The sequence below is a fragment of the Macrosteles quadrilineatus genome, unplaced genomic scaffold, assembly GCF_028750875.1.
Source record: "Macrosteles quadrilineatus isolate MER2022 unplaced genomic scaffold, UCM_ALF_1.0 Scaffold_2__2_contigs__length_208266976, whole genome shotgun sequence".
NCBI lineage: Eukaryota > Metazoa > Arthropoda > Insecta > Hemiptera > Cicadellidae > Macrosteles > Macrosteles quadrilineatus.
Genome location: NW_026542595.1, coordinates 143,566,699 through 143,588,158, shown reverse-complemented (window position 1 = coordinate 143,588,158; position 21,460 = coordinate 143,566,699). Strand labels below are relative to the sequence as shown.

General features: G+C 31.7%; 1 protein-coding gene across 17 annotated transcripts in view; it reads right to left on the bottom strand.

The window, feature by feature from the left end:
• LOC128986310 (CUGBP Elav-like family member 1) overlaps positions 1 to 21,460 on the bottom strand; it is a 767,482-nt gene that overhangs the window by 380,956 nt on the left and 365,066 nt on the right. For 10 of the 17 annotated variants that reach the window (XM_054406611.1, XM_054406613.1, XM_054406612.1 and 7 more), the window contains one exon: positions 6,390 to 6,416. The exons of the other annotated variants lie outside the window; for them this stretch is intronic. In XM_054406611.1, the coding sequence (XP_054262586.1) occupies positions 6,390 to 6,416 (27 nt within the window). The remainder of the gene's footprint in view (positions 1 to 6,389; positions 6,417 to 21,460) is intronic. 17 annotated transcript variants of the gene reach the window in all.

Genomic DNA, 21,460 nt, shown 5'->3' with positions numbered 1-21,460 from the left:
GAGGGAAGGGTTGTATATACAGAGGTACAACGTTTATCCGGTTTATACCTTCAGCTGTGGGCAGAATATCGATGAGGCGGTGGACACTGTTGTGTCCGAGGCTCACAGTTATTCCCAGCTTAAATAACACCATTGACTTCGGATACTGGTAGTACACGTCACATCCATCAAAGTATATAAAACAACAAGTTGTGTTATATAGTTCGATGGTCACATCTAGTTGGCGTTTCTTAAACCTGGTTTGTTTTAGCGGAATTCCCTATAGGGAAGTAGCTATTACCGTAGGTCGCACGGTAAGACCTAGGCCTAGGACCGATTTACTTTTATATTTCGATGTCCCCAGAGGCCAAAAACACCACTTTTTAAAATGTTCATATATGAACTCGATAACTAGATCTTTGTCCGATTTTAATAAAATTTAGTTTAAAGGTGTAAGGTAGGGTAAAATTGAATGAGTTCGCGAACCAGCATGATCGGACCATGGAAACGGGGTTTTATGGGGTAAAATATGGGTTTTCTCATCTTTGACCATCAAAACACAAATTTTCACAATTTCTCTCCAGATCTTTTTAAGGAGCTTAAAAAACAAATAATTTAGTATATTAAAGTGTTTTTGTACGGTGAATGGTTACGAAGAAAATTCAAAAATTTTAAAATATAAAATTCCCATGTTATTCTTATGAAGAATAGTGTACGATGTTGTAGTTTGCTTGTTTATGGATATATTTTCATCAACCTTGGCAAAATTTTTTTTATTTTATACTAAGCTATTAATATTTTTACTAAAACACACTTTACTAGTTTCACTGTAGCAGCATTCTTATGCACTCTAAATAACTTAATGTTTATTTAAATATATATAACTAGGTGAAACCCGTCGAAATCGACGGTAAGGGGCCTCCTCGTTTATATGGTCGTGTGGCTTCATTGGCAACAAATAATGAAAATGAAATAGCAATGTGGTACTTTCAAAGAGAAAAACATGTAAATTGGCTGTTACGTAAATATTGACGTTTACATGCATTGTTAATCAACGTATCTTATAATGGATAATGTGATCTAGTTTAAAAGGATTATGACCTTTCTGTCATGACAGTAGCTGCTTAAATAGTATTTACTCTTACAGCCAAAATATCATGTTACTTTCAATAATGTTACCAACCCAGTGGGCCACGGATGGCCACGGTTCGTAATATAGACCACTGCAAATAATTTTGTCAAGATAGGTACCATTTAGGCAAGGTTTTTGTGTTTAGATGTTATTAGACACGATAAGAGCACATTGAACTTCTACTGCAGATGAATAAATGTTTGAGAAATATAAGCCGAATCATAAATGTGACAATGCGAGTTTGAGCATTTTGTAACTATATGAGGAAGCTACATAGTATTTCTTAGGCTGCTGCTCAGTGCACTTTAAAAATCTACAGTATTTTTTTGAGATAAATTAAATTATTTTTGTTGCTGAGTAGCGCTAGTAAACATGTACAAACCTTTTCGTTAGTCTAATAACATTCAAAGGTTCTCTATGAGTTCAAGTTCTTATTTGTATACACATATATCATGTTTTTACTAAGCTGAATGAATACATCAAAGTAACCTCTCTGAAAAGTCTGCAGTAAATTGCAGGTTTCCAGCTTAATGACGTTCTAAATAATGCACATATTTCTACATAAATATTGTAAAATGTTTTATCAAGTTGCCGTAAACTACTATTAGTTTAACAAAATATGGACACGGCTCAAATGGCCCCCGTGCACTTCTGCTCTTACTTGCATTATTTTGTACTGTATTACACACTCGAAGATTTTCCCAAAGATTGAAAACCTGTATGACAATAATCTCATGAACCTATGATGATCTGTCTAGAATAATTTGATAAAATATAGGCAAAAGTGGTGAAAAAGGCAGACACCAACCCGTAAAATAGATATAAGATAGTTCAATAAGAAATAATTGTAAGAGTTACTGTGATAAAAGGATTTTTCACAGATTTCGTAATGGAAGGGTATATTACAAAACATGACATGATACAGAAGAAAATCGCTTTCAAAATCAGAAAATAACATTGCAAATACTTCCTTTGGACAAATCAGTAACTCCCAATTAATGTGTCTTGTTTAAAATACAATTTACAAATTAACAGCTGTTTCATTAAAAAGTATTATCCACATGGCCAAAATGTAAACAAATCTGTAGAGGGATCTTTAAAGGCTTCTGGGGCAGAGCCTTAAGAGAATTTACTTCGTTTTTCTTTTGATAACTCATCTACAGACCAAGACCTTTATTTTGACACCCCTACCAAGTTTCTACGCCCAGCCGTTCTCTCAAATTAGTGGAGACAAAGTTTCCAATTGAATTTTTAGTTTCCACCATGTTAATCTTATGGGAAAAAATCCAACTTTGATGGAAGATCCTGCCCAAACTAATTAAGATATCAAAAAACGAAAAACACTTTGCAAAACTACAGATCAGGGCAATTTTTTTTACACTTTAATCATCAAAATCGGTCCAAAAATGAGAGAGGAGTTCTGTTCACAAAAATCGGCTTAGCGTATTATATATATAGATTGAAAATGAATTCAGGCAAATGGAAATTCTCTTAGATGGCAGGTTTGCTGCGGTGGGGGTATTTTAATATAAGTATTGTTACGTTTAGCGTATTGATATTAACGTATTATTGATTTTAAAGGTATACATTTTGTTTTACGTTTTGCTTTCAGGTCAAAAAATTAAAAGAAAACTATTACCATACCAAACAAGGTAATTTTCTAATTTACTATCAGTAGTCAGAAAAATAAAAGGACACACTAAATAAGTAATATAAAACGCCGTGCTAAACTGATCATAAAAATTAAGCATTTGCTACTTTAGAATAACGCATAAGTCAGTCATATACTGAAAATAATTAAATATACTTTGTAAGCTATAGGCTATCTCAAATATTTTGATTATTTTGATACGTATTGTCTGTAAAACATTCGTAGGGAAATTGTAATGGTATAAGGGTAAGCAATAGGAAAACAATCCCATTCGAGAGGTTCAGAAAATCGTTCACGTCGCTGGCAAGATCCGTAATCGTTTGTGTATACAATGCAGCTCTATACAACTACACTTAGGCGGGCTTACATGATTCCAATATGGAATAACATAATGTTTCTCGTGCACTGTAACAATTTGTGTACATAATTTTACGATAAATGCGAATATAAAAAAAACATGAAGTTTACATATCAGAAACCGCGACAGTCACCTGGAAATGAAACATGATAAGAGGTTCTGAAACGAATATATTTTGTGCTATGGGTTTCTTAAGTATTGATGAACCTTCCACGCTAGGAATAAGCTATTAATTAGCGTAGGTATCGTATTAAGACCTGAATCCAGAATCTGTTTACTTTTTAACTGTTGTGTCTTATGTAATGTAACTCTATGCTAAAAACACCATCCGTTTGGATTCATATTTTTACATCAGTTATAGATTCGAGTAAAAAACATCCATTTTTCATAAAATATTGAAAAAGTGTAAACCTACGTATTATTTAGATCGACCTCGAATTAGTATGATGAGAAAATTGGAATGCAGTAGTGTAAGGTGAAAATCAAATTTACCTTTTTCGGACCCTAAAAATAGTAATATACCATTTATTACTAAACCATGTTGTAGGAATAAAAAAAATAGTTCAGTATTTTGAAGCATATTTTTACAAATATTGGTTAAGGAGAAAATCCCCAAAAACTAAAAATTTTAAATTATCTTTTTATTCTTATAGAGAATAATATCCTTTTGTAGTATGCTTGTTTGTGGTTATATTTTTGATTTTAGTAGGCTTATTTATTTATTTCAAACTTATCTATGAACATTTCGCTAACCGAATTACTATTTTAAACTATTGATTTAAATAGGGCATTATTCTGTCATGATTCAGTTAGTATTTTGGTGAACATATAATCAGGCAAACTGAAATCGGCTTACTCTGCAGGTATTCTGCACCGGGGGTATTCTAAAATAGTTTATCGCCGGTTTTTATCTTTACAATCTGAAAAACTAACCATGTATGCATGTAAAAATTTAACGATTTAAAAAAATTTGATTGTACATGTATTGTACGCCTAACATAAACAACTCACAATTTTACTAGGTTACCAGCATTTTGGAATAAAAATAAACAAATTTAGGTTGTATTTTTCTTACTTTTTGAGTAACAGTATTACAAGCTTTAGACATAAGAAAATTATTAAAATAGTTATATGTTTGTCAACTATACTTATATAAACTTCCAAAGATTCCAATGTTAATAAAAGCTTTAGCTTTTGTTTTCAAAATATGATGTTCTTAAATATAAATACAGAAGTAGATTTTAAAAAGTACGGGTGAATAAAAACATACAACATGTTTATGTCAACAAAGGCATTCGAAGAGGTCATAAGATTTATGTTCATGATCCCTTCCAGAATATCAATGGCATCCAACGGTTTGTTGTGAGAAATTTGTACTTCCTCTTTCATTTTTATGGGACATGTACTGGTATACTACTAATATCATTATGTAAAAAAAACAATATGTTGTTAAACTTCATAATTTATAGATTTGTGAACTTATCACTGTATTATTAAACTATTTTCTGTTTATAAACCAGATAGAGATAATTTCTTAACACATCTATTTTTAATTCCAAACTCATACACTGATACAGTTATAGTCATATGTAAACATCAATTGATGTTTTATGTATTTTAAAAAGAAGTAAAATCATGTTTTTTTTCTTGTAACGGTATACTATCTTTTATTTATATAGCCTAAAATAACAAAATAATCTAGGTAATAACTTCACTATTTGTTATACCAAATAATCTAAGTTTTGAAAATTTTAATTAAATATTCCATTCAAAGTCATCAAAAAAAATTTCATTAAATATATGGGTACCAATTAAAAAGGTTGTAATATAATTTTCGTTCTCTTACTTATTCTACCAAGGTGAAAGGTTCCTCTACAATTTTAAGGTCTTAAGAATTACTTTTTTTGTAATCTTCAAAGTGAAATAGGATAACAAAAACATAGCGCACAATATATTCAGTAAATCACAAATTATAAAATTATTGTATTCCACGTAATAAGCAAAAAACTCAGCACTACTCATATTTACCTAACAAGAATGATTTATGCAGCGTAACGTGAAACAAATGATGAAAGTGTGAAATTGTATAACTCATCAACAATGAGGACCGTTCTAGTGTATTATGTTACGCGACTGTATCCAATTTACATTGTTCTCACATAACCTAAAACATGTAACCGGATATGTTTTGTTGTCCCCGCATCACTGAGCCTCTCATTATAAAACGACCCCTTTAACGAGATCGTTAATGTTGTGGATGTAGTGTGTATTTATCGAGTGTTCTCGCTAGCTGTTTGATCAATGAAATACGTTTGATATTACATATTTAGTAAAAAAATTTGTTGAATTCCATACTTTTGTACAAAAACAATATTTGATTTATGTGATAGAATTTCATGAATTTAGTTTAATAATTTAAATATTTTATAGCCCAACAAACTTACTGTACAACAGAAAAACTTTCATTAATCCTTAACTCGTAAACAGAATTTTCAGGATAAACAATACAACAAAATAAATAGCTTAAATTATATTGAGTCGTTACATTATAAATCAGCTACAAACTATTTTTGGAAGCAAATTTAATTAATGTACTTAATGTATAAGTAGTAGAAACAAGTAAAATCCTAGTATATAAGGGAAATAGGTTGAATTTAGTTTTGTTATTATGAGCATTGATATGGGGTTGACTGGGGTGAAATTAAATATTTGATTTGGGTTGTCTGAATATTTCAGATTTCATAATTGAGAAAACATCAAGTTTTGAGGGAAAATGTGCAATAGATTGAGGTAAATTCTATGGGTGCATCACATTTATCAATTATTCTTTTTATTGGGTATAAACGAATGATAAAAATTTTTAAAGTAAGCCTTAAAATTTTTAAATGTTATGAATAACGATTAGGTCATTCGACTTAGAAGAAAAGGGTTATAAAAAGTGGCAATTTTATAAACATCTATAAAGGATTATAGCTAATGTGATAAATTATGCTATAAAGTTAATGGGAGAAATTCAATCGATCAAAGAACGACGGTCATGCGTTATTCTAGATGGAGTTGAGCAAATAAAAAATCTTCTTTTCAAACTTTTGCTCAGACTCAAATTTAAAAAAATTATACTAAAGCAATGTACACATAAAATAAAAGCAAACAAAGCAATAAGCAGTAACTTAGTCCCTACCTTCCACCATTTTAATAGCCAAGCCGATATGAGTTTACTGCATTTGTGTTTAACCAGTTACGTAATGTTATTCTAATATCTTACGTACCCCTTAACCGCGTGACGTAAAATCGGCCTGTTAACAGTAACACAATGTTAGTATGCATACCTTTTGTTGAATGGATAAAATAAGCTACCGGTAAAATGAAAATGAAATTAAAAACCTGTTTTTAAATGGCCAAAATAATATACCTTAATTGTTTGAAACAAAGGTAAAATTAATATATTTAGTTTGTAAAAATATGTTACTTGTAATACCAATTAAGTATAATGATAAATTATAGTTTTTTAATTAAAAAAAGGAAATTACAATGAAGATGATTAATACGAAGTACTTGTATAGAAAATGTGATGCATATATTAGTCTTTTAATGAAATAAATTAGTAAGCTTGTTCAGTTATGAGATTATAGTCAGCAAGATGCCTTTATTCTAGGGTTTGGTAATTAATAGAGTATTAAGATTTTTATAAGCTGATTAAAATTAACACAACACAATATCTTTAAGAGTTTCCTGATGATAAACATACCATGAAGTATATAAATATAATTTCCTCGAACGATTTATACGAAGCACAATTGTGAATAAAAATGAAAATAGTAAACCATTTTTAAATGAATCTCAAATGTAGCACAAAACTGCAAAACAAAAAAGAGCATATTTAACGTATGAATTGTAGCATGTTAAATAAACACAAGCCTAAAGGACGAAAATGAAAATGTTGAAAAGAAAATTAGAATAAATAAAAAAGCAGAGTTCTTATTTCTGTCTAAACCCAAAATCTGATAATAAAATTTAGTAATTGAATAAAATTCTAACCAAAAACCACTCATCATTGATTAAATTAGAAAAGTGTTCACATTTTTGTAGAAATGTAATTTAATAATGCTGCAGTGAGAAGAAAAATGAGTTTTAAAGAAATATAAACAATAATGGGATTCAAACACCACTGAAACTCTGCAAGCTGTCAATTAACCGTTTATCACTTGACAGTTGGCGGCAATGCGCACAGTCCCGGGCGGGCTCTAATGGGAATTCAGTGTTGCCAATGTTTGTCAAGCAAATGACGCTGCGTCAAATCTACAAACTTGACACTTCTATTGTAAGTGAAGTTACAACATGGCATTTGTTTATTGATTTTTGATATTAAAATGTTTTATGCCGTCTGTTTGTTTTTTTGTAAAATTATTGTATTAAGGACCACTGGTAAAAAATGCGTTGCTACGGTCTAGAAGAAGGACAAACGATAATAGTGGATCTACCTGTAGAAATAATTTTTTTTTTATTCATAAATGAGAAGTGTGTGACGAAGACGTACAGACAAAATATACTAATTAGCAAAGATTAAACGATAATCTTTACCAAATAATTAAAAACATATTTAAGAAAAAGGTAAGTTCCGATTTCGATAGGGCGATTTCCTCTCCTATTTTAAACTGTTTAATTACTTTCTTGATTAAGACGATAGACGTATACGGTAATATTAATGTGTGCACTGGTTTGTCGTATAACTTATGTAGGATGCGAAACACATGCACAAGAACTTATTTTACGCATTACCACAAGAACTTGTTCTAATAATTGACTCGTGTAATAACAAATCGGTGAATGTGTTTGTATTTATGGAAAAATAAATTCTGTTATTAGACATGTAGTTTTGACTTTCAATTCAAGGTTGACAATATGTTAGATAACAATAATATACAGTATAGGTGTCATATTACAATCTTATAACCATCCAGTAGTGAGCCTGAAAATAACAACTATTTGTCACACCAGTAAGTAGACGCAACTATTTGTCATGTTCAACATTGTGGATGGCATTGAAACCAGTACATGCATAACAATTATAGTACTAGATTCAAATCAATAAGGAGGCTAAAACTCAAGCAAATTATTATTAGTATCCATAATAAAAGTACAATAGAAAAACTTTGAAAATTATGCTAGTTAAATATGCAAACTTAAAGAAAAAAAAATGATTGCATTTATAATATTGTTAATTTAGTGTGTGTTATAGACTTACGATTTAGGATAACAAGGTTTATTTATAAACTTTAATTTTTTATATTTACACATGACAATAACTAGTAACTTTTCATTCATCAGATTATATTTTTTACTTTACACAAAATAAAATAACTTAGTGTTTAGAAATCTTGGATTTTTCTTAAAAACAAGGTACTCAAAAACTACAAACCAATGCGAACCATCATTAAATTTGTTATCCAGAATAACACGAAAATAAAAAAATCTGCTAATCATCACAAGTATTTTTGTTAACAATACATCGTCTATAGCAATAATAGAAACAAAGGGCTGCAAGAGCCGACTTGGAAGACAATAATCTCTCCCCCCCCCTACATTTCCCCCAGCACCACCTAGTCGTGCACCCTCTCCAATATATCGCAGTAAATGATATCTTGATTGCTTTCTTGTCCTCACCCTCCAATTAAGGGCGATTTATGTCTGGTGTCAACCCTTTGACACAATAGTTAGACGTTTCGAAAACCGGCTCATTTTTGATAGCTCAGGACCTACAGATTTATTTAAATCAGGTACCGTTTATTTCATGTAATTAGTCAAGCTAATATCAAGTCACCTGTAAATTAATAGGTTGAAAGATAGTTTTGATAAGTTTTCATGTCATAGTGATGAAACGAATATATAGTATAAATTTCAGTCCGTAAAAATATAAATTCGACCGTACTTAATGAATGTAATTTTGTCTACTTTTTTAGAGTATAAGAAGGCCCCTAATATCAAGCCATGTAGGCCCTACTTAAATTAAAATCTAACTTTAAACTGAGGAATATTAGTATAAAAAATTGAAAATATACCATATACGATTCGCATACTGTAAGTTTTAAATACACCCCAAGTTCCTAACCATGATATACTAATGGACGTACAGCACAAGCTTATAACAGTTGGTGACAATGGCCACTTTAAAATGTAAAAATAAAAAATAAACTCACCGCTGTTACAACGTTGCATTTTATCGCCGAGCATTTCCACTGGTCCCATGAAAACATTCGGATACAGGGTTTGATTGAATTTTCAAAGGCCGGGCAGCGATGGAATACAAAAGTGCAGAGCATAGGAAGAGTCTGAATTTGCGGAATTCCCCAGTTGATCGTCCTTCCCCCTCGCCCTTCATCATAGGGGTGCATCGCAATGGGCTACACGTGGGTAATTGAAATGTTTTATGGCTGGATGATTTTGTAACGGATAACGGGATCATGCATGTAAATGGGGCTTGGGGTTTAAAAATGCATTTGTCCGTTTCATGAGCGTGGTGGAAAATTGTATTTGTTACGATTTCTACAAATATGAAAACTGAAAAGTTTCATCGCAGTTTGGGTTATGTTTTTTGTTTTGTGTTTGTGTATGATTTTTTTACTAAAGTTCAATTGATTATTACGAATTCATAAACTACCGGTATTTTATATTACAGAGGTATTTCCATTTTCAAGATTAGGCTTATGGGTTTCCATGATGGTTTTAGAAAAACAACGTAAATGTAAACTAAATTATAATATATGTTTACACGAAAATAAAGTGACCTAAATACAGAAGAAAAGTAAAACGCTGTTTGAGTGAAGAAAATTGAAAACAAATACTCATCGTGTATATAAATAGGGCATTTGGAAACTACCACTCATTAAATAAGTACGGTATTTTACATTTGTCTTTATTTGTTTAATTCTTTACCATTGATTTGAAACAGTTCAAGTAAACGACATGATTATGTCCCAATTTATAAAATAGTTTTATTTCCTCTATAGATTAAATTTCTTTACTTCAAAAACAAATCGTGAAACGTGATCGCTTCGCTCAACAGGTTTTCATTGATCTGAAAGCGATAGTAGTAGGCCTACTATTTTACGGTTGACAATTGATATTCACAAACAATCGTCAATAATAAAATATTGTAGAAGATCATACAGAAAATACTAATGGTGAAAAATTCCAAAAATGAAATGAGGAAAGTGATGTAACTTTTTTACTGATTATTATACTTTGTTCAAAACCACAAGCTACGTTAAAGTTGGTCCTAGTATGTCCACCATGGAGAAATGAACAGTTACATTTATGTGGCAACGCGCAAGGGGGTGACAAGAGCTTGTTAACTCTAAGAGTAAAAGTGACCCTCTGGAGACAATAGCTTCAAACCTTGTCCCACAGTTCTGAGAATACTCATCCTGCAGAACAAGAATTTAGCTGTGTTTAAACGATTTGAAATCTATATGATATTATAACTTCAAAATATGTTGTCAAAGATAAGCATATTTTTGCTCGATTGTTTATGATTTATTTCTTATTACTTCACCGAATTCTTAATAATTTTAATTATGAAAAGCTACATTTTTCAACTATACTTTTTTCTATAATATTGTTAATAAAGAGGCTGTTGTAATAGGTAAACTTCAATAAAGATGTGCATTCAAAACGTAATTCACACACGTTCTATATTACTGATGATTAATTATAACTATTATAGACTAGCATTTCTTTTTTCATTGTAATTTAACATAATATACTACCAAATTAAGGATACAAGACCAAATATGTTAAAAGTATTTACGTTTTAGAAAACACACCTCCTTGAATATAATGTGTTTTTCATCCTGTCCTGAGGTCTACATTAATAGTTTGTTTATTTGCTTGTCATCTGGTTTGATATATTATTGTTTCATGTTTACTTTAAGTTTTGGTTTTTGTTATTAAATACAATGAAAGAAGTGGCTCTAACAAAATGGGTTTTAATTTAATATATTTAAGGGCACAACATGGTGGCAGCGGTAAAGACCCAATAAATTGAGTAACAGGGTGTCTAATATATATGATGCATTACAATGTCAGACTCAGAAAACTCAGATATAACAGTAAGAAGACAAACATCTAAAATGACACAACATTCAGCAACATTGGGCTTCATTGATAAATACTCCTTTAAACCAGAAGATTGGGGCCCATGGTTAAAAAAGCTCAATAGGTACAGAAATGCTACCAATTTAGATCAAATAGATGGAGAAAAGCAAGTAAATTTCCTTATAATATCCATGGGTGATAATGCAGAAAATGTATTAATAGCAGCAGGAGTAACAGAAGAAGATGAAAAGACTTATGATAAAGTGGTGGAAAAACTTAATAAGTATTTTACACCAAGGGTGAATTTGACCTATGAGAGAGCGAAATTCAATCAACGAGTACAAAAGCAAAATGAACCGATATCCGATTTTATAACAGATGTACATCAATTAGCTTCTTCATGTGATTACAAAGACATGAAAGACAGCCTTATTAGAGATAAACTCATTGTTGGAATAACAGATTCAAAGTTATCTAAGGAACTTCAACTGATGGCTGACCTAACCTTGCATGAAACAATAAATAGATTGAAACAAAGTGAAATTATAAAGAACCAACAAATTACTGTTAACAGATCAAGAGAACAAGATTTTGCAGAAATAGACCAAGTGAAAAAACATCCGAACTTGAAACAAAACATAAGACAATATACTTCTAATTGTTTTTACTGTGGAGGACAGAGGCATCCTAAGGAGGAATGTCCTGCTCAGAATATTGAATGCTACTACTGTGGATTGCAAGGACACTTCAGCCGATGTTGTAAAAAGAGACAGAATAATAAATACAGAAATCAGAACAATAAATACAGAAACCCAACCATGAATCAAATTCAGGAAAATACCGAGAACAGATTGGAACAGGATAATAGAAGCGAGGACGGGTATTACATTAACAGAGCTGAAGTTAAGAAAATAAGAGCGACAACAAGGAACTACAATAAACAGAATGAATTTGAAATTGATGTAAAACTTGATGGGAAATTGGAACATTTCAAGATTGACAGTGGAGCCGACGTGACGATTGTGCCTCCAAGAATGGCTAGAAACAAATTATTGACTAAATCAAACATTGTTTTAAAAACACCTGGGGGGAAGTATTTAACAGTTTTAGGTAAATTTGAAGGTGTAATTCAGTATAAGAATAAAACAACTCGTCAAACAATATATGTGATCAATGGTCAAGAGGAAGCATTGATTGGGAAACCATGCATCTCAGCCCTAGGGTTCTTAAGGGTCATCAGAGGAGTTAAAAATGACATTCAGTCAAGTGAATATTGTAGCAACCAGAATATCAACACAGACCTACAGAAGATCAAGAATAATATCCAAGTTTATTTAATGGGATTGGTAAGATGAAGAAAGGAGCTCAACTTAAACTGAAACAAAATGCGGTACCGATGGAGTTAAAAACTCCTAGAAACATACCTATTCCATTAAGAGAAAAAGTGAAAAATGAACTTAAAAGAATGGTTGAAGCGGGAATCATTGAAGAAGTTTGCGGACCTACGGAGTGGTGTCATCCAATGGTGGTAAGACCTAAACCTAATGGCAGTGTAAGAATATGCATTGATCCTTCAGCTTTAAACAACCATTTTCAGAGAGAAAATAACGTTTTTAATACTGTTGAGGACTTACTTGGATGTCTAGGGAATTCCAAATGGTATTCAAAATTTAGATGTAATAATAAAAAATCAAAGAGAAGAATTACAGGAATTGTTAGATATTACAATTCAAGGATGGCCTAAAAATAAGAACCTATTAAATGAAAGATTAAAAGAATACTGGGATCATCAAGCAGAATTGTCGATCAATGAAGATATACTTATGAGAAATAATCAAATAGTGATTCCTCCATCCTTGAGAAAAGAAATGTTAGATAATATTCATCAAGGTCATCAAGGTATTAAACGATGTAAAGAAAGGGCTAAAATGTCAGTATGGTGGCCCAAAATTAATCATCACATCGAACAAAAAGTAACCTATTGCCCGCAATGCATTGCTGACAGAGTGCCTCCTCGCCATCCTATGATTCCTACAGAGGTTCCTGAAAGACCATGGCAGAAAATCGGAGTAGATTTTTGTGAATTCAACAATGATAAATACATAATTCTCATGGATTATTATTCCAAATACATCGATGTATAAAAGGTATCTAACTGTTCAACGGCAATATTGATTAAATCAATGAAGACATCGTTTGAAAAGCATGGCATCCCCGAGTCAATTAGATCAGACTCAGGTGTGCAATTTCTATCAGAAGAATGGGAACTATTCAAATCAGAATACGACTTCACAGTGGAAACTAGTTCACCATACCATCATCAGTGCAATGGTCAAGCTGAAAGTGGTGTGAAAATCTTCAAAAACATATTAAAGAAGTGTAAGGATAGACATCTGGGCTTATTGGCATACAATACGACGCCAAAGGAATGTGGTTATAGCCCATCACAACTATTAATGGGACGGATTTTAAGAACAAATCTACCAGTGAATATAGCAACTCTACTTCCAGCCACTCCAAATCACAATAGATATAGACTTAGACAAATGGAAGAAAAGAGGAAACAGGAACAACAGTTCAATAAAAGACATAGAGTGACCCAGGTCAAGGATTACCCAGAAAACGCTAAAGTTTGGGTATCGGACCGAAGAGAAGAAGGGGTAATCAAGGAGAAGTTAGAGAACAGGAAATATAACGTTGAAACAAAAAAGGGAGGAAGATATATCAGGAATTCAAAATTCTTATTCCCTATGTTCTCCTCTGGAGAAAGAGAAAATCCTGATAAAGAAAACCCCCATACACAGACACTTCCTCCAAGACAGACACATACACCAAGATCCAACCTACATAATCATTCTTCAACCATACACAGACCTACCAGAATTGTTAAACCTGCCAAGAGGTTCATAGAAGAACTTTAAGAGGGAGATGTCCTGAGGTCTACATTAATAGTTTGTTTATTTGCTTGTCATCTGGTTTGATATATTATTGTTTCATGTTTACTTTAAGTTTTGGTTTTTGTTATTAAATACAATGAAAGAAGTGGCTCTAACAAAATGGGTTTTAATTTAATATATTTAAGGGCATAACACATCCTCAACAGAATTTATTATTATGTCGTAATAGTGAGTTACTCGTAAGATGTCTATGAGGGAAAAACTTTCAACAGCCTCACAGTTATTTTGGGTCAATACAAAAATTAAGTGAATTAAATAGTAAAAACCAACAATCCAGTGATTATACTATGTTTTCTTTTATAACTAACCTAATTGATATTTCAACCATAATACTAAAGAAGTACGAGTATTACTTTTCAGAAGCGAATTATTCGTGAATATTACTTTCATATTTGAAGAGCCTAAACAGCTTAACGGTTGCTCAATCCTCTTATTTACTTACGATTCAAACCTGTTCTTTCCGTTTGTTCTTAACCAACAGGGAAGATAGGTTTTACCTCTTTGAACAATAAATGGCGTTTTAGGAAACGTAATGTGAAAACACTTCCCTTGTCTTCTCCGAATATAAGACGCGATGTCAAAGGTGAAATGCATATGTATCAATCAAAAAATTATTTCAAAAATTATTCAGATAGATTATTTTCCTTCTTGGCAACTGTGATTTCAATTTTCTCTTATAACTGGCGTAAACCCAAAATTTTCAGCTACTCACCAACGAATCAAAGACAATATTTGGTTGCGTAACTTACCTGAAAACAAAAATTAATTATTAGGAAAAAATTTTTAATTACTCACATACTCACAACATTATACACAGCCCTTAAAATTATATAAAAAAAATTATGTGTACAATTATTTTACACAGCCCTTAAAATTACCAAAACACACAAAATAATTACGTTGTAGACTAATTCCATAGATTAAACATAGCTTGTAATTTTTCATTGTTTTGAAAAAAAGTTTTTCAAAATACACGCATGTTGTTCGTTGCGTTTTGAGGTTAATGTTTGATTCTCATCACCGTTTTTAATATTATTTGAAACACTATCTACAACAATTATTCAACACTAATCACTTGTCTTTTCATATTTTATTGCTTTATTTGTCTGTAGTTATATCCAATTGTAATATAAACCGTATCCCTTGACCACAATTAACTTTGAACCCTATACCTATGAAACCAAAAACACACACTACCATCTTAACCTTTGCCATAATATATTAGGCCTTTCTGTAAAATCGAAAGCCTATACCAATTATTTAGGTATTATAGTTTACTCAAGAAAAGAAAGAAAGAATAATTCCAACGCACTAAAAGGTAAAATACATGCAAACTAAGAGTGTCGAGTGTTGAGGCGTTTTAATCTTACAACAACAAGGACTGGAAGTGCCGGAATGAAGGGAGAATGTTTATTATACACTCGACTCCAGCCCTTGTGTCACTCCATTTATTCAAGTGGCAACACTGGCGGAAGGCCTTCACTCGTACCAACTTTGCCGACCAAAAAAATTTTAACGTCAAAATAATCAAACAAAATAATTATTGTTAAAATGCAAAAATATCACTTCTAAAAATACCTGTATCACGATAGTACAGTCTTGGAATTAATCATTAGTATTTAATTTAATGAATGTTAATGCTACTTGAATTTTCCATTTTGTTTACAAGAAAACCGTTAAGTTTCTAATCGTTTACTACTAGAACTTTATATAATAACTTCAATCCGTTGTAGTGAATGAAATGTTCATACCATGTTCATACTGTTTACAAATATTAATATAATTTCATAAATTTCTTAAAATGGCTGTAGTAATGTTATAACTATACATAATTGGAAGTAGTAATCAATCAGTCACATTATAGTGATTTAAAATTAGATTACTATTACAAGCTCGAAACAATACTAAATATTAAGATGTTAATCTCGTGTTGGAAATTAATATTGCGCAATGAAGGGAGCAAATAAGACATTTCCAAGTGCTCGAATGAATACGGACATACAATCAGGGGGAAGTGCTTGATAGACTTGAAAGGGCAAACGTAACCCTTCAAAACAAGACAATGGAACACTGCTTCCTTGACTGGTCCTTATCTCGAAATGCATTGTTGCGGATGTTTCATCAATAACTGAAACATCAATTCTGCCGAGTGCGCCTTCCACGATTATTCTGATTATTAATTTAATTCCTTTTTTTTTACTAAGAACGTGTTTATTCCTTGTTTCATGAAATATATTATTTATGTGTAAATAAATGGTTGAAAATGCAATCTTAATAAATAATGTCGAATACATTACTAGTTGCTGATAGCTATAGTTATACACAACTCATAGCAAAATTAAATTGTAACAGATTTTGCATATTTAAGAGCAACAACATCGATACACAAACCATGAAACAGTTTTGTAATTCGACTAATTTGATACTCTTTGAGTTATTACTAAATTAGTATAGTAATTTTAAAAAAATTTTCGGTAACGTTTTTTATTCTTAAAATGACATAAATATCAAAAGGACAATGCAAAGTTGTTATGGTGTTTTATTAAAATTCATTGTTGAGCCCCTGAGCTAGAGATAATTATTGTAAGACATATTACTTGCGTCAACTCTGCTAAAAATTCTGAATGGTGATTTTCAGGACATGTTCGACACGTGTGACATCTTCGAAATTTCATTCACCAAAATGTCTTCGTCTTGGTTCCTTTCAACACCATGACGAAGCCATTTTGGTGAATATACTTCAATAGTACTCAGCTGATGATGTCACACATGTGTCGATCGAAACATGTCCTGAAATTTACCATTCAGAATTTTGACCAGAATTTACGTAAGTTATATGTCTTACAATTGTGTTTCCGCACATAAAAAACAACCAAACACACAAAAAAGAGTTTGCTTAAGTTTTTAGAGCCAAACGTTGAATTTAAAGCGAATTCCATAAAATTAACGTTGTTAAAACAAAAAACAAAAAAACTTGTGCACTTTTAAGCTACCAAAACCACCATGTAAACATCACAAGTGTAGCCTCCAGCTATTGTTTCGCAACACAAGGTACGAAAGTCCAGTTGGAATAGCAGTTAAACAAACCATCGGTCGACAACTCCACTGTAATTAGTGGACTTTCAAACGAGGCAAAACACGGTAAAACAACAACCGAGGATTACGAGAGATTACGAGGCGGTGTTTTGTTTTGCCTCAGCTGAAACTTTTAATTGAAAGGCATTGTTTGACATCTTACTGCCATTTCCCGTCACCTTACAGCCTTTGGCTCGTATATCAAGTGTACGTGCTACTTGACTTCCATTGTGATGTATAATCCCTTTTCATACGAAATCGGACCTCACCTGTTAGACTTTGACAGATACTACTTAATATTATATTATGAGGTGGTATTAGTTTTTAATAAATGTGCAATTGCAAGTTTAAATTGGGGCACACTTTTCAGTTTGGTTGGTTTGGAGTAGCTTAAACTAAGTAGTATATTTATACTGTATTGAATTTTGCGTCATTGTCATTAATGTTGGAAAGCTTGTTCAGCACAACAAGTGTGTTATAGGACTTCATTGGCCTCACGGTGTATCTGTAAACAGCAATAGAACCTCGATAACAAGACTCTCATAGGGACGGTTAAACGTCACTTCTTATCAATGTTGACTTCTTAACGAGGTTTGCAATAACATGTGATGAGGGGTTAAATAAATTCAAGAGGTTTTGAAAAAGGACACTGGTTATAAAGGGCGACTTGTTATTACATGTCTTGTTATCGAGGTTCCACTGTATTTCTTTTTATTTCATAAATTAAGGTATCTTTTAAACTTATTATATTGTAAATCCATTCTCACCGCTAGCACAATGTATTCAAAATTAAAACAATATTAAAACACGTTAACTGTTTGGATGTTATATTTTAATAAATATTGTAATATATAAGCGCAAAGAAAGCGTTCTGCACGCAATGCGATTTAAAATGCTGAACAATAGCATGGAAATCAGTATAATTTAGAATCATATTTTACTTTTGGGGGAGTAACAAACACGAAACAGAGCAATGACAGTTAATTTGATTTTATGGTAAATAAAGATGTCAACAATTTTACAAGAATAGAGAGTGGGGTTGGCTTGCCATTTTAAAACGAAGAAATTACAAGGTATTCGATCTAAACCCTGTCTACCACAGTCGAAACATACCAGAACACATTATCAAGGTGTGCTAAACAATAATTAAATATATCGTTATTGTTTGAATAAATTATTAAAACATACCTAATTATTAAGTATACTTTATGAAAAGCGGAATTAATAGCTTACGAAAGCTACCCATGAGGTAGTCTCTACGTCTACAATCCCCTTGTTGGCCATTTAAACCCTCATTTGGAGCCCACAGTAGTATTCACTGAAGGGTTTCGGTTTATGTAAATATTTACTTTAATTTATGCCCGCTTTATACCCGAAGGTAATATCACCCTAAGGTGATTTAAATTTTAAATCAGCATTGCCGAAATATATTGTGTCAAATGACTTCATACTTAATAAAATATGGTAACTCTATTGAGTGTTTTATCATAATTTATTTTAGCATGTTTTGTTGTACGAAAACTAATTGTGCAAATATAGGCTGTAATGAATAAACGTAAATTTAGGCTGCATTATATAGACGTTATGTTTCTTTATGATTTTTATGACTAGTGAAATTCCAACTAATGCTCGAGTGGTAAAACCAATAATATTAGTCATGTTGGATGTCAAAGACATTCATGTAAACTCATATTAAAATTGATCAAACTTATTAATTATTTTAGATAATTTCATTGCATAAAATTATGCATTACATAAATTGAAATATAATTCTGTTATTTTTTTACTTAAAAGTTTTTATATAAATTATGTACACTGACTATGGTTTAACTATTCTACAAAAGAACCAAATTCAACCATTCCCTTTTAAATTTTACTTTCTTTATTGATTAGTTTCTTACAAATAAGGACAATATAATGACTATCTCTTTCTATGAAAACTTATATTTGTTGATATCTTATCGTTATTTCTCATTACTTTACGAAGGTAAGAATTATTATGACTAAATTATGACTCATATATAATATTTTGCATAGTTTAAGTAAATTATTTTCACATAGATCGAACTAAATTAACACGAACACTTAGTAGAAAATAGTGCACTTAAAAATACTCACATAAAACCTTCCTAACTTAATGTAAATTTGAAGTGTACCGAAATTAAATGATAATTTCTAAATTATTCTAACAGCAATAAAACAATTGTAAGATACACACAATTGCAAAATTGTAAAAAGAAGAAGTAAAGAGCAGAATAAATAAAAAATAATACCAACTATTACAAACAGGAAATCAATAGATGAACCAGTGAGGTAGCAAGATAGTGCCAAGAATCAAAGACAGTCCAACATCACAAAGGGAGGGTCTTAGACAGTGTCTTGAGCATGTCTAGACCCTCGTCTCTGTCCAATGTGACAATCGACATTTTGGCCATCCATTTGTATAATTAGTTGCTGAAGCAGTTAAGAACTACAACCTACTATTCAATTTAAAAACGAGTAAGTGTAATATGTAGAAATTAATTTTGTTACAGGAATTATTTCGTAGTGATCATCTTTACATTTTTGTGGTAATTTATACGTTTTATATCTAGAACATTTTCGCATTTAGAGAAGTTAATACTTGATTAAATAGTTTTATTTATTTAAATAAAATCTCAAAGCAAAGAAAGCCTACATACATGTTACTGTTAAGTCACAAGACTATAAATAAATAAATATATATTATGGTTAGTGGTAATCGATTTCGATTGGTCTCTCCAATCATCAGACACAATCGGCGAATGACAATTATATTTCTGCTAAATCATTCCAATTACTATAAAATATTTTTCACTACAGTATGATTTTGAAGGATCAGGACAATAAGTTATACAATATTTTAGTAAAAATCGAAACCTAATCCATAAAAATATTTACTTTCTAAAATAACGTGTTACAGATTGTAGACAAATTACCGTGAATATTTGACAGATAATTCTCTTTGACGATTTTACAGAGACTTGGGCGGGAAAATGTAAATACTTTGGCCAGACAAGTAGAGCCTCGGGGAGCGGATTTCAATACTGTCGTTGGAATTGGAATGGGAAATGAAACGCGAAACTGCCACCTTGGGAAGCGTTAGCTATGGGACGCATATCCGGCCTTATACATGGCTTCCCGTTCATTGTTCCTCCAAGACAGATAGCTAGGAGCTTTAGATCTTCACAGTCTCATTCTAAAATAGTCAAATACCACCCGAATAAATAATAATAGGGATATTGATATATTTAGGTGGGGTCTCTCCGATTGATGAAAATTAAAAACTGCCACCGTGTTATACCAGGTTATGATAGGTATCTCAAATTTTCACTGGCAGTCTTCTTAACTGATTGCCTTTCAAATGACGTGTCACTTTATGGGGCTTTGCATCTTAACATTTTGACCTGCTCCCAAAATATTCCATTTTGGGGTCCCAGGCCAAAGTGTCATACCAATCAAAAAGCACTTTTTAGTGTCTTGTTACGGTAATACTAAGTTAAATTTTCCAGATACAACCATTAAAAGTTTATCAGGAGATATTGATGTCTATAAGAGAGTTCTCCGAGGCTGATGAAAAATAAATATGGCCACCATCCTGTAATGGGTTTAAGTAGAGACCTCTAGTTTTGCCGATATTATTTTTAACTTATGTCCATTAAATTGAGGTGTCTTTAGATGTGACTTTACATTTAACATTTTTGAGCTGCTCCCAAATACCTTGTTTTGGGGCTCCGGACAAAATAGGGATACCAACAAAATAAGGTACTTTTATGCCAAATAGAGGTGCGCATAGTCTAGTTTAACGTATTAAAAACTTAAAAAAAGGATGTCCATACTTTTATCCAACCCTGTATGGTCATATGTGTACCCATTTCTATGCGCAAAGTGGGTCTTAAAACCCATTTAGTAAGATAATCAGCTGGAATTGTTGCAATATTCATAAACACCAAATCCGCAACTTGTTGGCTGGGGAGGTGTTATTTGAAACGGGAAGGGTTAAGGGACAATCAGGGTATATATATTGGATAGGGTGGAAGGGTTAGGGTTAAGATTGTTCTCTGTAAAACAAGACCCAAGGCGTGTGTGAATCGTGGGGAGGAAATGTTTGAACGGGATTTAGTAGTATATCCATCAAATTGCATCCCAAACGGTTTAATTAATTTTAGGGATTAAGAAAGATTCACCCTATTAAA